The sequence below is a fragment of the Pungitius pungitius genome, chromosome 19 (genome assembly GCF_949316345.1).
Source record: "Pungitius pungitius chromosome 19, fPunPun2.1, whole genome shotgun sequence".
Classification (NCBI taxonomy): Eukaryota; Metazoa; Chordata; class Actinopteri; order Perciformes; family Gasterosteidae; genus Pungitius; species Pungitius pungitius.
In genome coordinates, this window is record NC_084918.1 from 4,271,479 (window position 1) to 4,295,853 (window position 24,375).

The 24,375-nt window shown below is 47.6% G+C and overlaps 1 protein-coding gene across 1 annotated transcript in view; it reads left to right on the plus strand.

Annotated features, from left to right (window-relative positions):
- The window catches only part of ptprn2 (protein tyrosine phosphatase receptor type N2), a 99,022-nt gene that overhangs the window by 21,344 nt on the left and 53,303 nt on the right, over positions 1-24,375 (plus strand). Inside the window, 8 exon segments of the mRNA XM_062559239.1 lie at positions 2,373-2,672; positions 4,019-4,475; positions 4,566-4,741; positions 4,743-4,866; positions 5,125-5,165; positions 5,604-6,022; positions 8,736-8,822; positions 13,345-13,424. Of these exon segments, the coding sequence (XP_062415223.1) occupies positions 2,373-2,672; positions 4,019-4,475; positions 4,566-4,741; positions 4,743-4,866; positions 5,125-5,165; positions 5,604-6,022; positions 8,736-8,822; positions 13,345-13,424 (1,684 nt within the window).

Here is a 24,375-nt window from a genome sequence, read left to right on the forward strand (position 1 = left end):
GGTACTGGAGAGATAAAAAAAAGAAAGAAAGAACCCGCCAGAAACAACAACGTGCCGCGTGAATAAAACCCGAGTTGTTGTGTGGAAATCAACGGTGCTTTTATTGAACCGTTCTGTGAAGGTTGCGAGGATCATTTCAAAGGAACCTGCCGCAGATTTTCACTCCGGGGCCAAAATGATTTCCTTCACAGGGAAATAATCGTTTATGTCCTTGTGAATGTTTCCGCCGACTGTTCTGCAGTAACGGCCAAAAGTTGACGAGGCAGTCACGCTCCGTTCAGATCGACAGAACTCCGTGTTAAAGATGCAAAATATTATCGTCCTGTAATTTGGGGGGGGGGGGGGGAGGGGGGGAAATCGCTCAAAATGATGCATTAGCTATTTAGAATATTTGCATTTTATGAAAAGTGTGGCCATAAAAATGTTATATCCCTCAGTGTAAACATCATGTAGCTTCAATAAGGGGAGATGGAGCAAGTTGGTAGAAGAAGACGATGGAGCTACTAAACAAAGTATGTGGGATTTAAGTGAGAAGGTAACATCTGTACTCTACTTTAAGCACAGTACTATAAAAAATGTATTCCTATTTTCAGCACGCCAGGGTATCAAATTGGGATCGACACGTTTCTCTTTGATTTATTAGGTAGATCTTGCTGCTAAATTATTCAAGCTCCCTCTCCCATTAATTCCTTCAAAATCAGTTGGTGGAAAGAGGGACGTAAAGGAAAAAAAAAGGAAAATCTGCATTTCAAAAACAGCAGATGAAACTTCAACGACGTGTAGACAGGATTCCATCTAGGCTTTGAACATCCAAGAAGCCCCTCCGTCTCTCTCTCTCTCTCTCTCTCTCTCTCTCTCTCTCTCTCTGTCAGAGAAAACCAACAGGAGGCCACAGAAATATCTCGCTTGTTTAAAAGCTGTTGCGCTAATGGAAGAGTGCTAAATAACCGAGACATTTGCCTGAAGACGGCACACCACCCTTAATGGGCCAGAAGGCACTTCTTCTTCTTCTCTGGACTAACCGGTGAATTTGCATCGACGTTCAGCTCCTCGGTGGCGAGGTACTCAGCTGAGCTTTCGATTGAGAGTCCAAACCTTAGAGCCCCCCATCCCCCCCCCCCCCCGCCCCTTTTCTCCCTGTCTGTCTCATGAAAAAATGGCTCACTTTTGATTCTGTCATTTTCGCCAGCATCCCCCCCCCCCCCACACAACAACATGGTATGTATGGAAATGAGTCCATCCCCCAGGAGGCGGCAGGTGAGGGGGTGGTGGGGGGGGGGGTGTCAAAGTCAATGAGGCCAGCTTCATCCTCTCGTGGGCGCCGTTGCACCTTCACCCTGAACCCATTTAACCCACCGGCAGTTGACCACGCGGATCCTTTTAGGGCTTGAAGCCAGAGCTGATTTCACCCAACCAGGCCGGTGACAGCGTGAGGGATCGTCGTATGCACCACGTCGGCGGCGGCGGCGGGGGGGCTGGGGGGGGCCGCGGGTAGTTAACCGTCGCTGTGGTACGGGCTGGATGTCTGAGCCGCGTTCCAGAACGGCGACACAACATACGCTGCGTTCGAGCGCTGCCAGGAGTGACTGGAGGCATGCGCATCGCTCAGATCCTCATCTGCCGCTTATGAATATCTATGAGAAACACCCAGTCGAAAGGGTGGGAAAAAGCAGGCTAATGAAGACATTCGGCTTTGTTGATACTCTTTTTTTTAATTTTTTTTTTATCTTAAACCCACGCTGAATATTTATGGCTATCAAACAAGTCCACATCATCATTAAGAGCAGCATTGTTTCTGTCTTTTGGTGAATGTAAAAAGTTGTGGCATGTGGCAGCTAGGAACGTAAGCATAAATAGTTCATAAATAGTTCTCATTAAAAAAAAAAAAGGCTGCTGCGTTGAAACTTAAGTATCATCCGTGGCAGCTTGGCCCCTCAAAGGAAAGTAGGATATCTGTGGTATTTCTGTGCTCTCTGCCGATGGAATGCCGTGCCTCCTCTGGCTCACTGGAAATGCCGCCATGTTTTGGGTTTCTGTTTTTTTCTTTTTTTTTTTTTGCTTGGATAGCTCCATCTGGTCCTGGCACCAGTGCGCTTTGCCCCTGCCCAGGAGTTCTGCATTTCAACTATGTGTTGGCAATTAGCAGGTATTTTGGCATGGCGTCGGGCCGCAGTGTGACATTCTCCCTCGGCTTGTTGACTGGCTACGGTGTGTGTGTGTGTGTGTGTGTACGTATATGTGTGCATGCGATTGATTGTGTGGTCAGGGTTTACTTTAAGTCTGCAGTCGTAAGAGACCTCTTCCTCTTCTTCTCCCATTTGTACATGCATCAATGCAGAATTTTCTTTTCTTTCTATCTATGGTGTTAAAAGGGTTTAAACTCTTACCAGTACGATTTGGAACTTGAGGGGAACGTCCATCTTTTTTTTTTTTTTTTTTCAGGTTTGACGTGGCAGGACGACATCACCCAGCAGGTCATCTCTCAGGAGCTCTCCAAGCTGAGGACCATTCCTCTCCGCCACCAGGCCTCGGCGCCGGGCCCGCTGACGGCCCACAGCAGCTCCAGAGACGGGAAGCTGAGCAGGAACCTCCAGCAGTACCTGGCGGGCCTGGGCCTCCTGCCGCAGGCCGAGGGGAAACCAGGAATTCAACGACTGGGGTCCAACGCTGAGGTGAGTATCTCCCTCGCTGTCGGCTTCGGGTTGGATTGGACACTTAGGCCCAGGATTTAGGCAACGAATGTTGATCCGCAGAGTAAACAAACTCCTCCTATTCCTTTCCAACGGGAGTCATTATGTGTTTTGCCGAGGTCGCCCTCTTGTCCCCGGGCGGCTTTTGTTTCTCGCTTTCTGTCTCCTCCCCCCTGCTGAGCAGAGACCTTTTTTTTTTTTTTTTACACAAAGATCTCCACCTCATCACCATCGCCTCTTTACATTATTCAATCCTCATATTTAGGCCGGAACCCCGACTTTGTGCGACTCGCGCTGCGCATCCTTCACAGCCGAGGCCGCTTCCTGCTGCTTTGTCGGCGCAGTCATAATGCAAAGTTGAAGAGTTCAGGACCTTCTTTATTGGCGAGGCGGTGTCTTTTGTTGGGTGGCGTGATGGAAAAAAAAAACGCAAACACGGTTAGCGTGAATGGCGGCGCACCCCCGCCCAGCTGCGCTAATGCCATTATGGCCTCTCTTTACGCTGACATTTTCCCTCTATATGTATTTGAAGGACGGAAAATGGCACCGAGGGAGACAGCTAGTAGAAGTGCTGCAGCAACACGGAGGCTAATGCTGCTCAGTGGGTTGGATATATTGTGAGCTGAATTGAAGCGTGGGTCCTTACGATTCAGACAAAAAGAACAATTTCTCTTTTTCACAGAGAGAAAGAACAAAGAAGAACAAAATCACACATTTTGCTGGCAGTATTAATAACAACAATAATGCCAAATGGCCTGATATCAGAAACCTCATAGTTTCTTCTTTTTAGATAAGGGACGGCTTCTACTTCTCTGACAGAAGGGACGTGCTTTTAAAGTTTGTTGTGAAAATGCATGAGATTACTCTTTGAGTGACACTATCTCATCTATGATTTCCATAATGCAATTTCCAAGGGCAGTTGTCTTTGATCTAGAATCCTTATTCATATCCTGTCCTGTCTCGTTGAGCCCAGGTTGCTTCTCTTTTCATCCTAAAGTCTGTCACAACGCTGCTGACCCGGCGCAACCTTCTAATGTTCTCATGGGGGGATGGGGAGGGATGGGGGAGCTTTAGCTTTAGAGAGACGACTAGGACGCTTGACGTGTCTGCAATTCTTGTTGTGAGGAGATGTTTGTCTTAGCCGCAAATGGAAAGCTATGGTTAGAGCTTGAGGAAAAGTCAGTGGGTCACTGATTCCATCAGGATTCATCCTCTGATTGTACAGAACAACATTCGATGTCAATCCGTCCAATAGTCGTGTAGCTATTTTGGTGGTAGATCAATTGTCAGACGCCCTGAATGTGCCCAGCGGCATTTTTGTGTTGCAGAACGACGACATCAAGTCTGAAGGCCTCTCACAGCCCAGCCGACCGAAGCCCCAGCAGGGCTGGAAGGAGACCACCATCTACAGCCACCAGAAAGGAGCCGGCCGGCCCCCAGTCACAAAAGTCTTCACCCAGAGCGGCGAGGGCCGACACCCCAAGCTCGGCGCAACCTACTCCAGCCGGGAGCCGGGGGGCGGCCAACTGCTCGGCAGCCATCTGGAGCGGCTTCTTGCCGAGGTGCCGAGCGCCCAGCAGGGCGCCCCGAGCGGCAAGCCCGCGTGGCCCGAAGATGGGAAGCTGCGCTACCTCAGCTACGCCCGGCCGGCCCCGAGTGACCGCGTAGAGCCGCGGCCTCGCGTGGCGTTTGGACCCAAAACCCAGAAGCCCAATCCGGACAGGCTCCTGTTCGAGGCTGGCTCAAACCAAGTGACCGCCGAGGAGCCTCACGGCGTCATGGACGGTGAGTGGGCGCCCGCTTTTTTTCCCCCCTCCCTCACTCTGTGGCTTTTATGTTCCCACCACAGTATTCCATTCTTTCTCTTCTGTCCAGAGCGATTCATCCAGAGCATGGTGAGCCAGCTGGGGAGGCACAGCATCAACGTGGAGGCTTTGATGGGCAAAGATCTGGACCAGCTGGCGGGGGTCATCAAAGGGGTCCTGCAGGAGGTGCACGAGGAACGGCCTGTGGCTGGGGCCCGGCCAGGGCAGGGACCCGCCGACTCCAGGGGGGGGGGGCGCGGAGGGAGACGGGCGGACGCTGGCGGCCGTGCAACAGAGTCGACCCCAGGTCCCGAAACCCGACGAAGGGAATGATCTAAACGAGGAAGACACACCGAGATGGAAACAGCAAGGTGAGAGTTTGTGCTGTTGAGAAAGAGAATAAAAGGTGGCAACAATTGGACTAGAAGTCTGTTTATTTTCTGCCATGTATAGTGAGAGTTTCTAAATACTTTACTAATGCTTTGTTTGTTCAATCCTCACAGAAAGTGCTGCCAAATGTATTTCTGAGGTCTTTCATTTTGAGTCATAACTGTTTTCTTTCTTTGCTAAATACGAAAAAGAGAACTTTTTTCACACAATCTGCTGTCATTAACTGTGCTTGTTTCCAGGGCAACAAATAGATGGTGCAGCCAAAGAGCCTGTTGACAAGGTGAATTTAAAGTTACTCTGCTCAACCAACCAATTGTTTTTCTCGGGGAGCGAAGACATGTCCAGACTTAGTTCACATTTGAATTATTACAAATGTTGTGTTCAAGGCAACTGCAGGATCTAATAAAAAAAATCCTTGAGTTTTAACTCAAATATTTCACAAATGGAACTTTAAAACCGATATTGATCCATGGATCTCTGGTTCAATGTTTAGTGTTGTATGTAAGTATAGTTATTGAATGCACCCTTCTAAGGAAAAAGGATGTTATTAGACCTTGGCCCAGCGCTCAGCCATAGAAATGTCAGTGAATGGAGCAGAAATGTGTCCCTTTAAATGATTGCCATACTCTCGTCCTCCAGAAAAGAAAAAAAAGAAGACCCTCTTTTAAAAAGAAATGTATCCCTGAAATAAAGTAGAATTTTCTTTCATTCAACACAGCATGCGGCCTTCTTCTCCAAGCTGCTGGACTACCTCAACCTGGAGGCCTTCGGTGACGCTCCAAAGGTCAACCCCGGGCCACCAGCTCCCCTCCGGAAAATGGTGGGACTGGAGAACGTCCAAAGCCGGACGACGCAGGGCCAGGCGTCCGTCCCCGTCCGCTGGGAGGAGAAGACCGGCCCTGCGAAGGAAGGCTCCGCCCTGCGCCTGACCGCCGCTGCGGAGGCGCCCGGCGCTCAGGTGGACTCAGAGATCCACAAGTGGATGCAGGGGAATCGGGACCCGGATGGGAAAAAGCAAGGGGAGGAGCCGCAGAAGAAGGACATGAGGATCAAGACTCAGCTGGTCCACGTGGGGGTGAAGGAGTTTTCTAGCAGAGGAAAGGACCGACACTTTGGCTACATTATCACAGGCTCAGAGTGAGTAGGATTCACATAATCACAATGTTATTTTCTATATTAATCAATGCATCGTGTGTGGCAAGCTTGTTTTAGCTTTTATCGCTGATTGTGTCAATGTTTTCATGCTGAGTTTTGTGTATTTGCATAAAGGTTATTCTCGTGAGACTTTAAGTGGAGTCATAGGAAACAAGAAGGGCTGTCAATACATTCATCTTCATTACGGCAGTAACCGCTTTTACCTTTACTGTTCTCAAAAACTCACACGCAAAAAGCATCAAACTTGCTAAAAGCCTCTTTATATTTTCATAGACTTTGATTTAAAAGTAAAGACTGAATTGGAGTTTTTAATATGCCACACGGACCTTTCTGGCACTCAGACATGTTAAGTGCGGCAATATTAAAAAGTTAAATCAATGTTCTGTCCTAGTCTTTCCATTTATATTAACCACATAAAACATCCAGCACTCCGTCTTCAAATCATCAGTTCAGCGTGGTGTGTAATCATTTTGAGAACATTTATAGAAAACTAGAAATAATACATCTACAAAAAAAACGCAATTTACATTAATTTTTACATACATATACACCCATGTGCCAAGACAAATGTTCAACCATGCATCCAGATGTACATCCACATGTAAAAATGTATTACAATGGTTGTTTATTAAACTAGAAGGGGGGGTGGGAATAAGTAGCCGGTTCCTCATTGCGTTCCTTAATCTGTCTGCTTTGTTCGAGTACGTAAAAAAAAAAAAAACTGCCTTTAAGACACACGGTTTCTGCCTGAAACCGCCGGCTACATTCACGTCTGCTGACTGCGCTGCGCCCGATTGCAACAGCAGAAGCGATAAATCCCTTTTCTTCTTTTTGTGTGTGTCTGTGGGCTTCACCGAGCCGCATTACAGCTTTGATGATGATACTTTGTCATGAAAGGTAGCCAAGTTCTCTCCCTCTCTCCTTCGCTCTCACCTCTCGGTCCGCCCAGGCTCGGCTCAGATAGGTTCCTATCGCCTCTCTTCTGCCCCCCCCGGGGTCCTCTCTCAAATCCCCCTCGTGGGGCTCTCAAGTCAGCGGGTTGTCCTTCACCTGTTCAACACACGGCGGCTCACAGCGGTAGCAAAGGGCACGATCCTTTTTATTTATTTTTTACCGCTACTGCCACACACATTAAGACATAAACACACAATAGAGGTGAGTGCAGGCCAAGGGGAATGAAAAGGTCACCTTCTGAATCGAAATCCTCACCTCCTCCTCCGCCGAGTGGTCACCTCCAGTTGGTCTGCAGAGGGGTTTGCATTCGCCGCACACCTCGTGATTGCACGCCCGCTATCGCCGGCTCCTTCGCACCCTGCAGAGAGGCTTCGCTAAACTTGCTTATCTGACAGCTCCCGACGTGGTGGTGGTGGTGGCGGTGGTGGGGGGTGTTTGGGGAATAGGGAGAGGGGGGGTGAGGGAATTGGAATGGTTAGGATGGAAGAGAAAAAGACAGAGAAACCCAAGGGCGGTGGGGGGTGGGAGGGGGGGGGGGGGGTGGAGTGCTAGCATCAACAACTCCTGGAGCTCTCCAGTGGCTGGAATTAGCGCAGAGGGATGCAAACGTGTCTCGAATTGCTCTCGGTGAATCTTTTAACTTTCAAAACCCCTAAAAGAAAAAAAAAAAATAGGTGGGGAGTGAGTCAGCTACTTGTGCACAGTGCACTGTCGGGGGGGATGGAGGCTGCCGTGTTGCTGTGTCCAATGCAGGCGAAACTAAAGAATAACCAGTACATCAGGTTACTTCAGAGAAATTGCAGATGATGCAAACAATCGTCAGTGTTGTGCGGAATTGGTTCCCAGTTCCATTCCCTACGAAACAATGTCCCATTATGATCCGTGACTTTCTGGTTGCGTGTCACCTTGAGGTCACTTGGCACGGCCCTTGATTCCAGGTTAAGCTGCCAGCCATAAAGTAGCCTTCTGCGTGTGTTTGCCCTTTCTCATTTCCTCCAGCCAGCGCGTCGGTGTGCAGATTGCCTTTGTTTGGTCTATTTCCATGGCGATTTGCTCTCTGAGAGAGAAAGAGAGAGAGAGAGAGAGGGAGGGAGAGAGCAGACCCAGACTGAGCCGAGATGAGGCATGGCTTTATCAGACCCCCATTACACTTCACCTCCATTCCATTTGCACCTTATTATTCTCATCCCACCATGAGGTGCGCGTGCGTGCCCGTCTGTTTGTGTACTTTGTGTTATCGCAGTTTTTTTATTTATTTTTTATTACTTTGAGCGGACGTGCGCGCCGGAGAGAACAAGAGAATGACGCCGAAGAAAAAGAAAGATGAGAGAGAGAGAGGGGGGGAAAAGGGAGGCAAAGGCGCGTCCATATGATGCAGCCATTACACCTCATGCAGGTTTCATTTGCACCTTATTGTTTGTCTCATCGCTGCAAGAAATAAAAGCAGGTGGTTTACGAAGCCTGAAGAGGCAGCTGATCCCTTTTCCCGCGGCACGTTTGTGTTTGTTTGTGCGCGTTGTGCTGTCTGATAGTGTGTACTTGTACCATTCAGACAGCCGGGGCTGCGCTTGTACGCGACAACCCATTTGTGGGTATGAATTGTGGTAGTATCCACCTAAAAAGCAATTGCATTTTAACGGCCGAATGGCTGTGGGCCCTCAAAAAATGTGACACCCGGTTGTCTGTGTGTGATTCTCTCCCCCCCCCCCCCCCCCCCAACCACCCCCCCCCCCCCCCACAGCTCCCTCACCAGCGACCAGGGCTCGGACCTGATGGAGCGGCTGACGAAGAGGCTGAACCTCCACGCTGCGGACCTCACCCAGCTCTCGTATGTGCACAAACACAAACACGCAAAGTCACGAGTGATGGTTCACCTCCTACATTTACGAGTCGCACATTGCATAAAGGATAATTGAGCACATTCGAAACGTTTATTTTGCGCCTTTGGGTTCAAGGAAGAGAGTAAAGGTCGTCCAGAGCGTTCAAGGACGGCGTAGGCGTTTGTCTCTTCTTTTTTATTTTTTTACTTTTTGGAGTGTTTGGCTCCTCGCAGGGAGCAAAATCAGGCCTAATTACCTCCAGGCACATACTGTTGTGTCTCCATTGTACTCAAAACACTGCCTCGCCGCCATTGTCTCTGTGCGCCTCGACGAAAAGAGAGCAGTCGAGCCATCAAAACCGAGAGAGAGAGATAGATAGAGAGAGAGAGAGGGGAAAAGAGGCAGCGGTGGATCACGAGCTGGAAATGGAGAAACGTAGTCCAGCGGGAGGCGGCGGATGTAATAATTGAGCGGACGAACCGTCCTCGAACCCCGGGGTCGGTTCCTGCGGCGCTCTCTCCGGTGTCGGACCATGTCGGAGGCAGAGGAGACGTGTTCAGCCTGAGATCTGACAGGCCTTTCGGAGAGAGCCTGGCTCAGTGACACCCGCAGCATATGAACACCTGCAGTCTGCGGCCGCACTGTTGCTGTAGTATTCAAGGTAAAAAAAAAAAACAACAACAAAAAAACGACCTTCCGACAGTACCTCGCTGTATCGAGTGCTCAACATTCAAAACACACAGTGACCTCGGAATAAATGCAACCAAGGAGACCTCCTGGGCCCCATTATCCAAAATTGAAAGCTTTGGATTTATTTTGGATGAGGCAGAACACCAGGACGTGTCACTCTGCCGGCACGGATGCACATTGTGATTGGGACCGTTATTGGATTTCACATTTATATGTTATTTATATATTTGGGGTTTTGTTTGGACCTCTTGCTTTTCCTCCTCCCGCTTTGCTCCATCCTGACTTAAACGATTTTTAGTAGTTTAAAGGCATAAAATCAGAATACTTTTGCGCCTTAAACTACACTGTATCACACCTCATGTGGATAACAGCATTCTGCACAGAAGACAAAAACAAAAATGTCCTCTTTTTTTTTTTTTTTTTCCCGGGGGGCTTGTCTATCGCCGTTCTCTTTCCTTTTTTACCAAGTAGTGAAAGCGCATTCGAGTAGAAATAGCCAAGACGGAGGCCGTGACGAGAGCCCATTGTGCCTCTCGCTGTGTGGCCACGGCAGGTGAGTGTTTGAAAGCCTGTGTCTGAATATGAGTCGCCTCGAGAAGGAGAGCTGGGTCAGAGCACGCCGCCCTGCTTCCAGAGGGGGGAGTGAGGGGTGAGAGGGGGAGAGGGGGGCGCTCTCTCCACGCTCGCTCTGATGAGCACCGATAGGGAGACCGAAGACGAGATGCTCAAACGCGAAAGAATTACAGAGACGAGGGGGCTGAAGGTTTTCGATGTTGTTGAGATTTTTCTACACGCTGAGCGCGATGATGTTCGAGGCTTCTACTCCAATAATCAGCCCGGAATATTCTCCATTCAAAGGAGATGTGAAATTCCGGTTTTTGGATGATGATGTTCAGGGGGATAATATGTGCCTTTTTTCAGATGACGTAAGTGTTTTTCTCGCCAGGAACACTAGGGGGAGTGGCATACACGCTCACAAGTCCATCCTCACACGCAGTCTGTGCAGACACACACACACACGCACACGCACGCACACACTGCCAATATCCCGCCATCCAGTCTGCACATATATACTCATCAGGTCCCAGCAGCAGAGCTAATATGAAGTCTGAGAAACAAACATCCAATAACACGGGACACGATGTGAAGTCCTCCAGAAAAAACCTATCCGTCTTAACTTCATCTGTTTTCACCACGGCTATATTTAAATAAGGTTGTGTGGCTGGGGGGGGGGGAGGAAATCACGTCACTTTAATCTTAGGTGCATCGAGCTGTCAGCAGGAACACCTTCGGTCAGGAGGATGCAGGCGGGGGTAAAGATTGCGGAAATATTGACATTTACGAGAGCAAACAGAGGTGAAGGCATTGGGGAAGGCCGCGTTTCCCTCAGAGCCGCATGCATGCATGTGTGTGTGTGTGTGTGTGTGTGCAATCAGGATCACAAATGCATCGTGCATGGTCGGGTCCGTCTGTCTGGCAGTATCGGCTCACGTATTCCCCCCTCCCCCCCGCCGCAGCACTCTGGCGGCCTGATGAATCGCCCTCTCTGCCGCGCACTCTGCAGAAGTACACCAAAAATGTGCATGCACTTTGCAGGAGATATGTGTGAAGACACGGCCGTGTGCTGTAATGACTAAGTGATTGCATCTGTTACAGTACTTATACTTTGTACCTAACAAGTGTAGTATTTTTAAAAGTACTCGTTAAACTGGGAGAAAAGTTTTAGCTGGTATATATTTTTACATTTAGAAAATGATCCACTGGGAACTTTCACCCGGCTCTTGCATACCCTTAGCTTTAAGTACCACTTCCACATATTTAAGCACATTCTCTTCTGTATTTTCAGCTTGGAACCTTGTTTTAAAGTGCAGCGGGCAGCTGTTTTGAGATAATAGACTTTTAGAGCTTTCTTTTTTCCATCTACCTGCTCAACGCCAAACAGCAGACGGACACATTTAGCAGATTAACATTTCCCTCAGGAGCTGTCGGACACCAAAAAACAAGTTAAAAAAGAGTGAACATTGCACAGAAAATATCATATTATATGTTATCTACAATTTTTTAAATGTTTTTTTAAAAGTGCTTGTTGTTATCCACTGTTCCAAGTAGCCATTGATTTCCATTTTTTCTAGAGTTTTCTGAACCTTATGTACGTACTTTTGTTAATGTATCATTGCGTAATTAGTAATCAGTGAAGTTTTTTAGATGAACTAAAAATGAATGCAAACTTGCTTTTTTTCGTAATGGTTTATACGTGTTAAGCAGCTTTCGAGAGTCAAAATGAATGGCAGTCAATCTCAATTGAATATACTGTAACTAAATTGTCGGCAAGGTGTGCAAATGTATTTAATTTATTAGCGGCCAATGGGCAAAAACATGCAAGTACACCGGCATTGGGCTCAGAGGAAAAATAAATGAAATGAAGTAAGTATTTTATTATGGCCCAAACATCCTTTGAGGGGTTTATGACAACCGGTTTCAAATACATTTTTATAAAACATTTTCCACAAATTAGTGTCATTATTTTTTTTTTAAAAGCCCTGCATAAGCCTGCACTAGAATCAAGTAAAATATAACTTGCTTCAACAAGATCGTTACAACCAGTTGATTTGTATTGGACACTTGAGAACAAACTCACCTCCTGGGGGACATTTGGAACTGAATAAAAGACTCAAAGTACTTGATAAGATGCAGATTTTCACAGAATAAATCTCAGTTCTGGACTTTTATTCTCACTAAATGGCCTGTTAAGATTTTTCCTTCAACGTGGGAGAGTGATGCATCTTGAGTCCCGGTTTGATCATTTGTTCACACTCATGCCATGTGTTCATTATCCGTCTCTCCAATATCTCTGATTTAATTTTGATAAAAGCTCGTTGGAAACCACGGTTCACTGCGGCAGTCGCAGCATTCAGAAGTGTCCTGATTGGCCCATTGGGGGATTACAATTACAACAAAAGTAATGTGCCATACCAGCTACTGGTCGGCTCACACGGGGTCTCCATCATTCGCGGAGGGATGCCATGCTTATTTGAGGCTTTTTTGAACCTGTTTTGAACGTCAGCCCTCTTAAAATCACATTCTGTTAAAAAAAACAACAAAAAAACTTAATTCAATCCCATCCTTTTGGGTTTCAGTAGACGTGGGTATGGTTTGCTTCAGAATTTGCAGTATTTCCTGACCACTGCAGGGAGTTCTTACCGAGTCTGGTGGGGTTGTTTGATTTTATTTTATGGCTAACCTCGGGGACCTCAAACATTTATTCTGCCCCAGGGAAAGAAGTCTGAGGCTGACTTCTGACCAGACCGAGGACAGTAAAGGAACAGGGGGCACCGGCAGGTTACTGGAGGAGAAAAGAACACATGATGACTGTACGCAGCCCAAATTCAAACTGAAAAGGGAAAGAGAATTCACGATGATGATGATGATGATGATGACGACATCTATCTCTCGTCTGCTTATTTTCCTCATAGCCTTGTTTTTTTCGCATCATGGAAAATTCTCCATTGAATGTGATATAAAACTTATCTTAGCCTAGAGACTTAAACATTTCCCCTGGAGCCCAATAAAATCCCTATCGTCAAGCCGTGATTCAAGCTTTGAAAAAAATGCTCCTCTGTGTTGAGTTTACTCTCCTACAATGCGAGTAAAAACGTGAGCGTTAATGCTGCTAGTTTATAGGGAGGCTTCCTCCGGCTTCATATCCAACGGACTCAAGAGCTCTATTGATCGAGTCATCCAACCATTAACAAGAGACTTAGGACCCATATTCCCCAGAATGTTAAACGCTTCCTCTACATACGACTGCTCATTTTGCTATTTCTTTGCTGTTTGCTGCAGGGTCCTCGGTCCGGCATTGACTTTCAGAATTGGCCCCAACCCCAAGAACGTGACCACTGCAGATCTGGTTCAAGTCGCAGGTAAGAGACGTGAATATATACATACATACATACATACATATAAATGTATTCTTTTCTATCCATATTAGTTATTCTATCACAGTGTTATTGCATTTGGCGACCTTCATTGCGATTCATCTCATTCTCACTAGCCGGACCGCTCAGTCCCCGTCTGTGTTAAAATGACAACTCCGATTAGTCTCTCCAGATACAGTAGATAGGGAGGGGGGGGGGGGGGGGGGGGGTGTTCCTCTTGTTCTGACAAAGCCCCCTGTCCCAGAGAAGATTATCAAGAGTGTGCAATGACAGATGACCATCAATTACTGTGATGATGAGTCTGTCTCCACACACACACACACACACACGTACAGAGTACGGGACACCTTATTTGTGAAAACAGGCTTTCAGTGGCCAATCAGTCCAGATTGAGTGTGTACTTCTATGTGTGCAGCTGCATGTATGCACTTGTCTGATGTAGACTGATGGAAAGCTGTCACCCACAGAAAGGAGGGTTGTCATATGCCTGCCCTCCGATCTGCCGGACGGATCAGTGTGTGTGTGTGTGTGTGTGTGTGTGTGCGTGAGCGTGTCCCTGTGAGAGATATGTGTGTCCATGTCCTTGCTTTGGTCGGAAATGACTTTGAGAAGCACGGCAATACTCCCAAACAGTCAATATCACCCACTATCGCCCCACTGGAATCAACACGGCGGTGTTGTTATTGGCTGAAATGTGTTGCGGCTCCAGTTTTTTTTTTTTTTTGGCACCGGCTCGTCTCCTATCGGGGTCGTGCCGGATGATGGCTGATGATACAGATTCACCGCAAGAAAAGGTTGGGCCGGGGGGGTCGAGCTTCGGTTCGGCAATTCGGAGTGCGAGTTTTTTTTCTCTTCCCTGTGTGCGTTTGTCGGATTACGGCGTGTGCGTATCCGTATTTGTCCCTCACCGGCGTCCCACTTTTTAAACGTTTGTGTAACAAAATGAGCAAATAATGCAACTACGGCCGATTTACCCCCCCAACCCCCCGCATTGATGTGCAATAATCTGATTGTATCACCGTCTCTTTTCTCTTCCATTTTCCTCCCTTTTCTGCGTCTCCTTCATCTCATTTCTTTCCGCCTCCCGTCTTGTGTGACTGGCTTTGATGAGGTGGCGTGTGGCGAGAGCTAATGACAGGCATGAGGGGGCTGAAATGTCAGACCAAATGTTAAGTCAACATGATCATCAGCCTGACCCATGGTGATGCATTATGAATGGTGATTTGTCAAAGGCTGCGGAAGGATCTTATCTAACTGCTTCAGGTGCATCCTTGTTGTCCTTAAATCCTCGCTAGTCAAAATGGAAAAAAAAAACGCTGTTTGCAGATAGCGGACTGGTTAAACCCTCTGTCCCCGGGGCAACGTGTGTGCCCCCACTGACTTTAGATCAAATCCTGCTCCACCCCCCCCTCCCGCCACCCCCTATTTCTACCATATTGTGAAGTGGACTGGACTTCCCATTCTCCTACTGACATTTAAAACAGTGAAGTCAATGCAGAAAAAACCTCTCCTTTAGCCTTTTAAAATCCTTTCTTCTTGCTATTGTCCAACTCCAGACGCGCACGGCGAACACGCCGAACGCCACGCCAATGCGGCAACATTTCGCAGCGGTTACGCGTTGAGGAGCAACGGCGTGCTTCAAGTGGAACCCCGTGAATCGAACTGACATCCACCTGGGGAATCCTGGCTGACCGTTGCCTTACGTGTTGCCTGACGTGGCCTCTTAATGAACTCGTCAAAGCCCCCCAACCCCCCCACAGGCTGCACAGCAGGAAGTGTGAAATGCATGTTCTGCTGCACATCACAAGTGTGCAAGTTAGTTTATTTAAATTGCACCATTCAGTCCGGGCCCTTTCAGGTGAGCCACCTTTTCGTGGTAGAAAATATGTACGGTTATCCACGGCGAAAGACAAATCCTCTTTAAATCCTGTTTAAATCGTGCCATGAATTACACTTTGGATGTTTTGTCGATCGAAAAATAGGAGAATTTTTGCTCGTCAAGAGAATCCCTCAAATGTTCTCGCGTCTAATTTTTGAAGTGTGAGTCTGTGATAATACTTGATTAGAAGGACTACGCTCCCGTGTGTCGGTATCAACGGCTCCGTCTGAAGCGACGATGCCGCTGTGATGTGTTCACACCAATAATGGGACTCAAATCCTGAGGCATGAGTGAGATGTATAGTTAAATGTCCTCTGCATAGCAGTGCTACAAGATATCTTTAAAATGGTTCATGATCCCCCCCCCGCCCCCCCTGTAACGTGACACTAAATAGTAAATTACTTTCACAACTTCTGAGATCCTGAGGGGAAACCTATAAATATCGGGTTTCATCCAACCGACAGTCCAAAACCCCGGCACTATTTACTTTTAAATAATGTAAAACATTGAAAATCTTTACATCTCAGAACTTTAAAGGTTGACCAGATCATTTCTGAAACCCCCGCTGGAAAAACTACTCCGAATAATAAACACTGACCGTAGATGTGGATGCACGATGCACTAGTGCATGCATACTCTACGTGCACATTGAGATGCGGAAAAGACATTGGACCTCGACTGGTGTTCCTCCACAGCGGCTCCACCGCGCGCTCTGCCGTCCGTCTATCTGCCCATCAGCTGTATTTGATGCGTTCAATGCGCCATTGAAAAGAAGAGACAAAAGAGGCTCGGTTGAAAGGCGCGGACAGTATAGAGGAGATTTGATAACTCATTGAAAAGCATCTTTTGGGCAGCAGGTTCTTAGCGGCTGAGTGGTGAAAGGCCTGCTGGGAGGTCTGACTGTATTAGTGGAGGTAGAGGCTCTTGTGTTCTGCTCAACTGGAAAACCGCAGGACAAAGCCCGGCACTGCCTAATCCCTGCTCGGCTGCAAAACAAAAGAGAAAGCTGCCGCTTTATCAAAACTACAAGGCATTCTGTGTGTCTGTGTTTGTGTGCCTGTGTGCGGATGTGTGTACGTTTTGTGTGGTTTTTTTTTTTTTTTTTGCAGCTGTGTTCATACTGTGCCAAGAAATGATTTATTCAATATTTGATGAAGTGGCAGCCCAAGCTGTTAAGACCAATGTTGAAATGTGTTGTTTAGAACTCAACTTATTTTGCTGTCTCGCTGCCTCTCGATCTCAATGCGATTCCTCCAACACGTAAATCAAATCCAGTCGGGCTGAATTGGATCTGCCGGAGTCGCCTCTGCTCTCCGGCAAAAGCAAACGTTTTGTAACCGACGGATGGATTTGATCCACACGCCGCTTTCCACATGTTTGTACACCTCGCAGCGAGTGGGCGGATTCACGGGTAGGGAAGGTTGTTTGTGCCTCATCAAGTGCCTGCGAATTACCTCCCCGTCAGGACGTCTGTCGCTCGCTCGTCACCCAGTCTTTAGTTTTTTTGTGTCCTTCTGCGATCGTTCCGCGAGTGTAAAAACCCTGTGGTCAAGGATGACCAGGCCATGTGGGCGTAAGTGTGTGTGTGTGTGTGTGTGTGGGTGTGTGTGTGTCAAGAGGGGCTGGTGGGTGGTGGGCGGGGGGCCCCGGGTTGAGGACGCTCCTATTGTCTCGGCTGTCACGGCTGGGTGACCCCCGGAGCCCCTCTGAGGCCCCAAAGGCCCCAGAGGCCAGGCCACAGCAATGAGTCCGCGGGCCCCCAGGCCGTGAGAACCCCGGCCCCCGGTCAATTGAGGGGCTGAGAGAGAGAGAGAGAGCCTTGGGGACCCTGGGAGCAACTGGCGGGGGCCATCTGGAAGCAGAGAGCACAGACCCTGACACACGGCTGTCACCCGAGGGAGACGCGCAGGGACGTGGACGCAGACAATGTCTTTCTGCCGTGTTTCTGCCCCTGCTGCTGTCACACACACACACACACACACACACACACACACACGTAGTAGACAACAGGAATATTGGTGATGTAATAAATGATGGGTAAATTTAAATAAATGTATTTAAAGAAAATCGCTGAAGCAAATGTATGGTTGTTTCCATCTTCTTCTTCTTCTTCTTCTGTCTCATGAGCATCAGATACAGAAACACTTCAGCATCTGTTTCCGTTACATTTGCTTTTTAAGGATTTATCTCATTTTTTTTTTCTTGACTGTTCTGATTTATTCAACGTGCACGTTGACAACATGCATAAAAACAAGTGGATTATACGCACCCAAATTACAAATGTAAATACACCTCCTTCTTTTCCTTCTTACTCCATTTGTCTCAATCTGTTGATTCTGTCTGTCGGTCTATTCTCTCTCTCCTCCGTCGGAAGGCCTGGTGCTCTCTTTGATCTGTTTATAGACACACACACACACACACGCACACACACATGCACACAGACAACTCCAAAGTGAAAACGCAGTAGCTGTGACTGCATAATGCTGCTATAGCATGTGAGTGGTGAGCGGCAGTCTTTTCCAGCTGAACAGATTAGCACAGATCTCCCACGCAGACACAGTTGACCTTCACTCTGGCAAACACTTGTCAAAATGCCAACAATAATTACCTGCTCTCTCTCCGCAAACAGCGCAGCGCTTTATCCACCTGCATCTCATGCGCGGAGGATGGGTCTGCGGCGCCGCAGCCGCCCTGCTTTTTAAAAAAAAACATTTTTTGCGGACGTCCACTGTTAGTAAAGTTAACACAAGCCGCGGGGGGAGGGGGAGGGGGAGGCGGAGGGGGGGGGCGCAGGTGCGCGTCCGGCTCCTGGCCCGATTATTGTAATGTTGACCAATGCGGAATTCAGCAGCAGGCCGAAGCAGTGAGAGTAAATAAACACATGTTGCCCACGCTGTCAGTGGAGACTCGGCTGAAATGGAATTAGTTTCTGACGGTTTACGCGACAGAAAAAAACCAGCCGTCCCCCTCGCCTCCCCCCACCCCCTCGTCCCCACTCCCCCGTCCCCCCCCTCCCCCATTTTATTACTACAGAGCTCGGCGGTGTTTGTGTCGGATAGCTGATTGTCTGTGTGTTTCATGCTTCAACATCTGTATCAGTGAGCGCAGAGGTCAGAAAACAACCAGATACTTCTCCCTCCCTCCCCCCTCCCTCCTCTCTCCCTGGGCACTCTCCTCTCTCCATATCACTGACTGCCCTCTCTGGTTGAGTGCTTGAATGTGCTCAGTTCGGTGATCAAAGTCTTCCTCAGTCTCTTCTCCTCCATCGCCCCTGGCACTGTGCTTGTGTGTGTGTGTGTGTGTGTGTGTGTGTGTGTGTGTGTGTGTGTGTGTGTGTTTCGAGTGTGAGAAAGTGTGTGCATGTGTGTGTGTGTGTGTGTGTGTGTGTGTGTGTTATCCTGCTACAGGCCCGGCTCTCAGTCGTCTAAACCGCCAGTCCCGCTATCTTCTTTCAGTCTCAGAAGTACCCGGCTAGGCTCCCTTGCATCATTTTCCTGTCTGCTAGAGGGCACACACACACACACAAATTTATATATATATATACATATATATTTCCTGTTTTTTAATAGATTTACAAACATAGGCGCACATGATGCTGATTTGATTTGACACATCTAACTTTTCCTTCTTCCTTAATATGAATGCATTGTTGATCCCAGAAACCTGCTGCTGTCTGTTGCGATAGGTAAGCCGCAGTTTGTGTGCTCCACACGTGCGTGCGTGCGTGTGTGTGCGCGTGCGTTCGCTTGCTGCAGGATGCCAGATAAGCAGAGTTGTATGAGTCACAGTAAACCGCTGAATATCACTGCATTGTTTTTGTGGAAAGTTTTCCTTGCTACCGGGGCATCAGATGTCTTTCAAATTCCAAGGTCACAAGGCTTCATCCTTGTTTTATGTTTTTTTTTGTTTTTTTGTTTTTTTTCATATCTAGTGCCTCAAGGAAGAAAAAAAAAAAACATCTCAAAAGACAGCAATTAAAAAACGGGGGATATCAGGGCATTCTGGCATCTGGGGATCAGTTCAAACCATTGAGTCGTTCCCACAGACTGAGCCTTCATCCGCTCACTCGCTGAGGCGGGTGATCGTTTGGAGACGTCCGCTTTAGTTTCGGGGATCCCTCCCTTTCGCCGTGCTCTCCCCCCCCCCCCCCCCCCCGATCTTCCTGCTGCCCCCCCCCCCCGCAAACACTTTTACTGTGTCAACCATTGCCGTTGCATCGCAGCTAAAGACAGTAACAGGTGCCTGTCAACAGCCGGCCAGATCTCCAGTGCATTAAGGGATCTCGGCTGTAGAGGAGGATTAGTGTCGCCCGGCATTGTTTGTTTGCTAATTCCATCTCCAAGGTATTTGTAGGGGAAAATAGGCATGAATAATTGAAAGCCATTTCGGGTGGACGAAGCGAAGCTATCAGCGAGTGGAGGGAGATTAATGAGCGGGGGGGGGGGGGGGGGGGGGGGCGAAACGGAGCATCCTTTCTCAGACACCTTTAGAGGCCCCCGAGTTCGTAAACACGAAATTGAATATGCATTGTTTCATCAAGGGGGGGTCGGGGGGGCAGACGAGAAAGCCGTGGATTACGAACGGAATACAGCAACATGTTTAAAGTGTGGTATTATGGAACCCTCTTTATTTTAAATTCGAGCGACACATTGATGATGTCGTGATCTGTGTTCTGATCAAATATCCAACTGTTTTCTGATGATTATTTTTACTGAGGCCTGTGGGTCAGGTCGATCGATTACAGGCCCAGGGCGCCGAAGGCTCGCTGCCCATTGGACCAGACATTTACGAGCCCCGGAGTATGAATTATACTGGTGGGATCCCACCAGGAGCTGGAAGTTTGTAGCCGCCATCAACTCAAACTTTGTCCAGACCTGTAGTTCATACCCACAAACTACAATCCACACCGGATCCGTCTCAAGCAGACATTCCACAATAGATGTACATCGTTGGACACAGATATTGGACTTTCAGCTTAATCCGCCTTCATATTCCCCTTTGTGAGGATGATATTGGAATCACAAGTTCCTCAGAAGATGTGTCTGCTACACAGTTCTTAGTGATATTTGTGTATTTGTTTGGTACTAACAGTTACAGCTTGGAGCGCCCCGTCGTGATGTGACTCCACATTTTTGTCGCAACCGATCTCTGGATTTTGAGAAGTCTTGATGATTTTTTTTTTTTTTTTTTTTTGTCTCACCACCATCCTAATTTCCAGCTGACGGCTGGCGACGACACTTTTCCTCTCGCGTTGCGGTGAACATGATAACACAGCGGCTCGTGATCACACATCAGAGTTTACTCTCTGAATCTGACCAGAACGCGCCAAAGTGAAATGACAGAATGATTATACCACAGGATTTAGATAATTTGCTGTAAAAAAAAAAAATGTTCCAGAACCCCATCCGCAGCCATTCTTTGGGATCTCCATGTTGTGTTTGGGTTTGGGCCGGAGCTGAAGTAGCAGTCTGACCAGAGAACACTTTGCTGCAGGTCTGACCCCTACCATTCAGCCACCAGCCGCACTCTCTTCTTCCACCCCCACCCCCCCCCCCCCCCCCCCCCATTCCCTTCATCTTCCATGCCTGTACCCACAGTGAAGAGAGCATGTGCTGATGGCCCTCATGTCGAGAACAGCAGGCACTCGGTGCGCAGTGTGTTGTGCGCACAGGGGTTTGGGTACTTGATGGGTGCTACTTCATGAGGCGGTGGATACAAGCGGCGATGGCAATAAGCAACTCGCCGACTCCTGCTACTGTGTGAGTCACAATTGAATGAAAAGAAGAAAAAAAAAAACAGGTGAAACATTTCCCATTATCTGCGATGGCCCTTGACTTGTGGAGAAGTTCAGTTGTGAGGCTTTGTGTTCTTGTTTTTCTGGAGACGATGCCTTCACCGCAAAGCAACTGGAGCGCATTACATTTTACTGGACTTAAACACAGCCGAAAGACGGCGGATCTGTTTTATAATCGATGGTGTTAATGCTCAGCTCCACACTACGTGTTTTTAATATTATGTGTCATTCTATAAGCAAAGAGGCGGCAGACGACACTTGAAGTGCTCTAAACCACAGAGGGCCATACATGTGCTGCACGACGTCGCCTTTCCAGGTGTTTCTAGTAATTCGCTGTCCAAGCTCACGAGCATATGTTTGTAGGTTCGCTAAATTGGCCCCTGAATGCATCGCGCTCTGTCAGTGGTTTTTTTTGTGAGTTACAAGTGTAGAGAGACAAAGAGGAGCCGGGAGCTTCAAAGCGGGTGGGTGACATTTTTGGGCTTTCCATCTTCAAAGCGCTATTTGCTTTAGTAGTCCCTCTTTGAGAATAATTATATATATATATTTTTCCCCCAGTGTCGAATGTGAGGCCCGTTTTGTAACAACGATACGCTACGAGCCGTCGTTATTTCCAACTCCACTCCACTATTACGCATCATTTAAGCCAACTTTTTTTATGAGGCACCTAATGCCACAGCGTCAGTCCTCGTTGGCGGCTTTTGGCAGTGAATCCGTCGCTGATCCCATAGAGCCACCCGGTGAGTGTCTGCAGATGGAGGGGACGTGAAAATCCACCCTGTCCGCTCATTTTCATTCACCTCTCTTCCTCTTGTCTCTTCCTTCCAACCCCCGCATGCAAGTGGCTCTCTATAATTCATGTCCAGGTGCAGCGCCAGCACCATCTTTCTCTGGCACAGGGTTTTGAGAGAGAAAGAGAGAAAAAAATAAAAAAAGACAGATGTTCAACTTTCACTTCCTTTGAGGGTCTCTCTATACGTGTTTGTGTTATTGTGGAACACTTTTGGCCCCGTGCTTCATGTTAATGCAGATTCTGTTTTTTTTCAGTAGGCAGTAATTAAGGCAAGTCGCCACTGTGTGTTTGAATGTTCATGGTTCGGAAGTAGTCGCACATATGTGGCTTTTGTTGCCTTTGAGTCTGTGCAACACCTTAAAAATGAAACCGTATGTGTGTGTGTGTGCGCGCAAAGTAATATTTAGCCGCGACTGGCGGAGAACTCGGTTAAAAAAATGTCACGTTCTGTGGTGAATCTGCTCTCGCCGCACGAGAATGCCAAGCCATGCCCACGGCACAGCTGTGTTTTACCTGCAAGCTCGTTGTGCACCTTGTGGCACAAAACGCATGAACCTCCCACTGACTGCGAAGCGGTGGGAGGGACTGAACTCTGCAGGTGGACACCTTGCGAAGCGACAGGTCCACGGGTTTGATCCACGTTACTTCAACTCAAATATTTAATGTTAAGTTAATGTCTTTAGTAGAGCAAGCAGAATATATCCAGGTACAAAACAAATTGTATGGGCCAATTGGTAAGCAAAACCATTCAAGTTTGCCTTTCATTGTTGTGTAATTGTTGTATGTGTTTGTGCGTTAACGGGCAGCACACACTCAGCTGGCATTTGTGGTTAAACGTGCTTGAGGTGATCTTGGGCTGGATTCTCCACCGTGGACTGACCGTTATTACGCTTTATTAAACGGATGAGCAGGGGAAGTCAAAGCGGAGCGAACACCACTAAAAGAAAGTCATTATCAGCGGCTGCAATGTGTTCAGGGGGGCAAAAATAAAATGTTTACATCTCGAGCCAAATGTTCACAGTGCTTAATGGATTCAACGTGTCGTTTAAAAAAAAAAAAATGTAATGGTGAAGACGCCCCCTTTTGAAACCACTGTTCAAAGCTCCCTTCTCAGCCGAGCTTAAAGCTCGTCCACAGTGATTTGCTTATATTATTATATTTTTACTTTTACATTACAGGCGTTAAAACCTTCAGTAAAGGATTCACCGCGTTGTAATTTCAATATTTCGTGGAGAAAAAAAAAGGGGAATAGACATCCCTCTTATATACGTAATGAATAAAGTTTCCTCTTGGGCCTGTTTACCTTCTTTCCTACAACCCTGGCTGCACGATTCCAGCTGTGAGATCACGTCCTTGTGTTGGTCCTGTACCACAGGTATGCGTTTCCAAAACGGGTCGTTGCTAATCCCCCCTTTAAAAATGAACGCCCCCCCCCCCCCCCCCCCTGCCGTGCAGCCATCGGAAAGGGGAAGAAAGTATAGAGGGGAGAAGGAAAGAACACATAATGAATTATGGATACGCTTTAAGGGGGATACTGCTCCCTGGCCTCCTCGCTGTTTTTCATTTCTTTCCTCCTCCCCTCCCTCCCACTGCCTCTCCCTTTCTCCGCGTGTCCTCTGCCTCCTCTTAAATCGATACTGGCTGACTGTCATGGGTCAGTGGCCTGTATGCATCAGGCCGGGCTGCAACAGAGGAGCGCGCCGTGTCCCCCGGGGCTCCTCCGTGGAGGTGATAACTCGCTCCCATCTCAAACCAACCACTCCTTTTTTTACGGCTTTCAATTCAAACTCCAATATCCACCTCAGATTGACTCGGGACGACACAAAGGAAGAGAATAGATATTTATATGACCGTTTTTCTAGGAGGAAAATGAGGCGGCTTAAATTGCCGCCGATGTGTCCTTGCATGAGCCGAACGAGTCGTTGTACATCTGACTTGAAGAACTCTTTTGTATTTAGATGTTTTTGAAATGCTTTTTTTTTTTACAAACCCTTTCCAGCTTATTGGTAGTTTGCTAGCCAGTTAAACTAATGTTAGCTTCCCGAGGTTGAGTTTTACAACTCGCTACTTGCATTTGATGGAAGATAAAAGGGCCCTTGATGGCATCATTTAATGCTTATAAGGCCTTTTTATTTGATGACTCAATGAGAAAAATGAGATGATGAGAAAAAGATAACACGCCATTGTTCCCATATCTTTTTGTCGGACAAGCTGTATTTCAACTATTTTATGACATTATGTCTGTAATGTTATGAGAGAAATGGCTTCTAAGTCAATTTATTAGGCAAAAATAACACTTTAAAAAATATAAATCTCCTGAAACTGAATCAATCGCTTTTCGGCTTTCGGAAGTAATGATCGGTTACTACGCTAGTTAGCCGGACATGCTAACGTAGAACAGTGCAGTCGCACCATGTGACACGCTCCATTATCCCTCTGCCACGGTGCCGTGTGATCCGTGTAAAACCCA